The 1,286-nt window shown below is 40.6% G+C and overlaps 1 protein-coding gene across 1 annotated transcript in view; it reads right to left on the reverse strand.

Moving 5' to 3' along the window:
• Window positions 1-390: 390 nt before the first annotated feature.
• tll1 (tolloid-like 1) overlaps window positions 391-1,286 on the reverse strand; it is a 102,196-nt gene continuing 101,300 nt past the window's right edge. Inside the window, exon 21 of the mRNA XM_037689838.1 lies at window positions 391-822. Within this exon, the coding sequence (XP_037545766.1) occupies window positions 688-822 (135 nt within the window). The 3' untranslated portion in view covers window positions 391-687. The remainder of the gene's footprint in view (window positions 823-1,286) is intronic.

The following is a 1,286-nucleotide window of genomic DNA, read 5'->3' on the forward strand; positions in this document are numbered from 1 at the left end:
AAGCTTTCAACGAAACAAAAAGGTAAAAGACGGGCTTGAGCTTTTTTCACCTTATTCTTTTTTATCCATACGGACACACTCACACACACATACTCTCACATATACAGTAAACACTTTATTTTTTTTTTTTTACAATATAAAGAAATCAAATCATCTGCAGCTGTTCTGAGCTGGGCTGAACAGGCCAAGTCCCAAACATCAAGGCAACAAAACGTCTGTCAGCAGTTTGTTTTTGAGTTGCTGTAAATGTGAAGCAGCCGTTGGATGACGGTAAGTCACAGTTTAGAGATATGGAGAACTCCCAGTCATGTGAGTGCATGCTTCAGTCTCTGTAGCGCCCAGAGTTAATGACTCTGAGTACGAAACTGATCTGTATATGTTGTTTGTGCAGCCGTACATGTGTCCATGAACTATTTTTGGATCTTGCTCCCTGCGTTGAAACGGGGTCACATCGGTCATGAAATCATCTCCTCAGTGAAAACGATGCATGCAGGTGTTCGGATGAGTTCCTCCCATACTTGCTGATGTCCCATCGCTAAGTGTGGTTTCACTTTTGGAGACAAACATGTAAAACTGTCCTCCGTTGGTGTCCGGATGCATCAACATCTGCATCTGTTTGTGGGTCAGAAAAGAAACAATCTGTACTTTTCTTGCTGCCGTGGCGACGATCAGGACCAGAGTCTAAAGTCACTTCCTGGCGTGAAGGTTTTCCTGGAACTTGGTGCTTGTGTAGTGGATGTGGAAACCCTTCTTGCTGATGGTGTCATCGCTATGGAAACGCAGAAGCATGGTGTCTCCCGATGAATAAACCCCCTCTCTGGGCTGAGGATGGGAACACACACATATGTTAAATCATAACACTTTCTTCAAAATTTTTATTTATTTTGTTTATTATTATTAGTTTTTATTTTAAGTTCAACAATGAGTTTGACAACTCCATTTGGAAGGAAAAAATCTTAACGACCACAGAATGGATTTTTATAGCTTTTCCTCCTAAATAATCTTTTACAGTAGTCCCTCGCTACTTCATGGTTCATTTATCGCAAACTCGCTCTATCACGGTTTTTCAAAGTAAGATTGGACATGACACACAATTGGCTGATTGATGGATGAGCCGCACAGTCGGCATGGAATTTTTATTAAATTAAATAATTTAAAATTATTTAGCACCTGCTGCACCTTTGTCCAGCCCATACTGCAGGATAAACTTCTTGCTGCAGCTGATCAGCTGTTGGCCAAGAGTAGAAGTGGGCGTGGCCAATATATATATATATATATATATATAT

The sequence above is a fragment of the Nematolebias whitei genome, chromosome 16, assembly GCF_014905685.2.
Source record: "Nematolebias whitei isolate Nwh7 chromosome 16, NemWhi1, whole genome shotgun sequence".
Classification (NCBI taxonomy): Eukaryota; Metazoa; Chordata; class Actinopteri; order Cyprinodontiformes; family Rivulidae; genus Nematolebias; species Nematolebias whitei.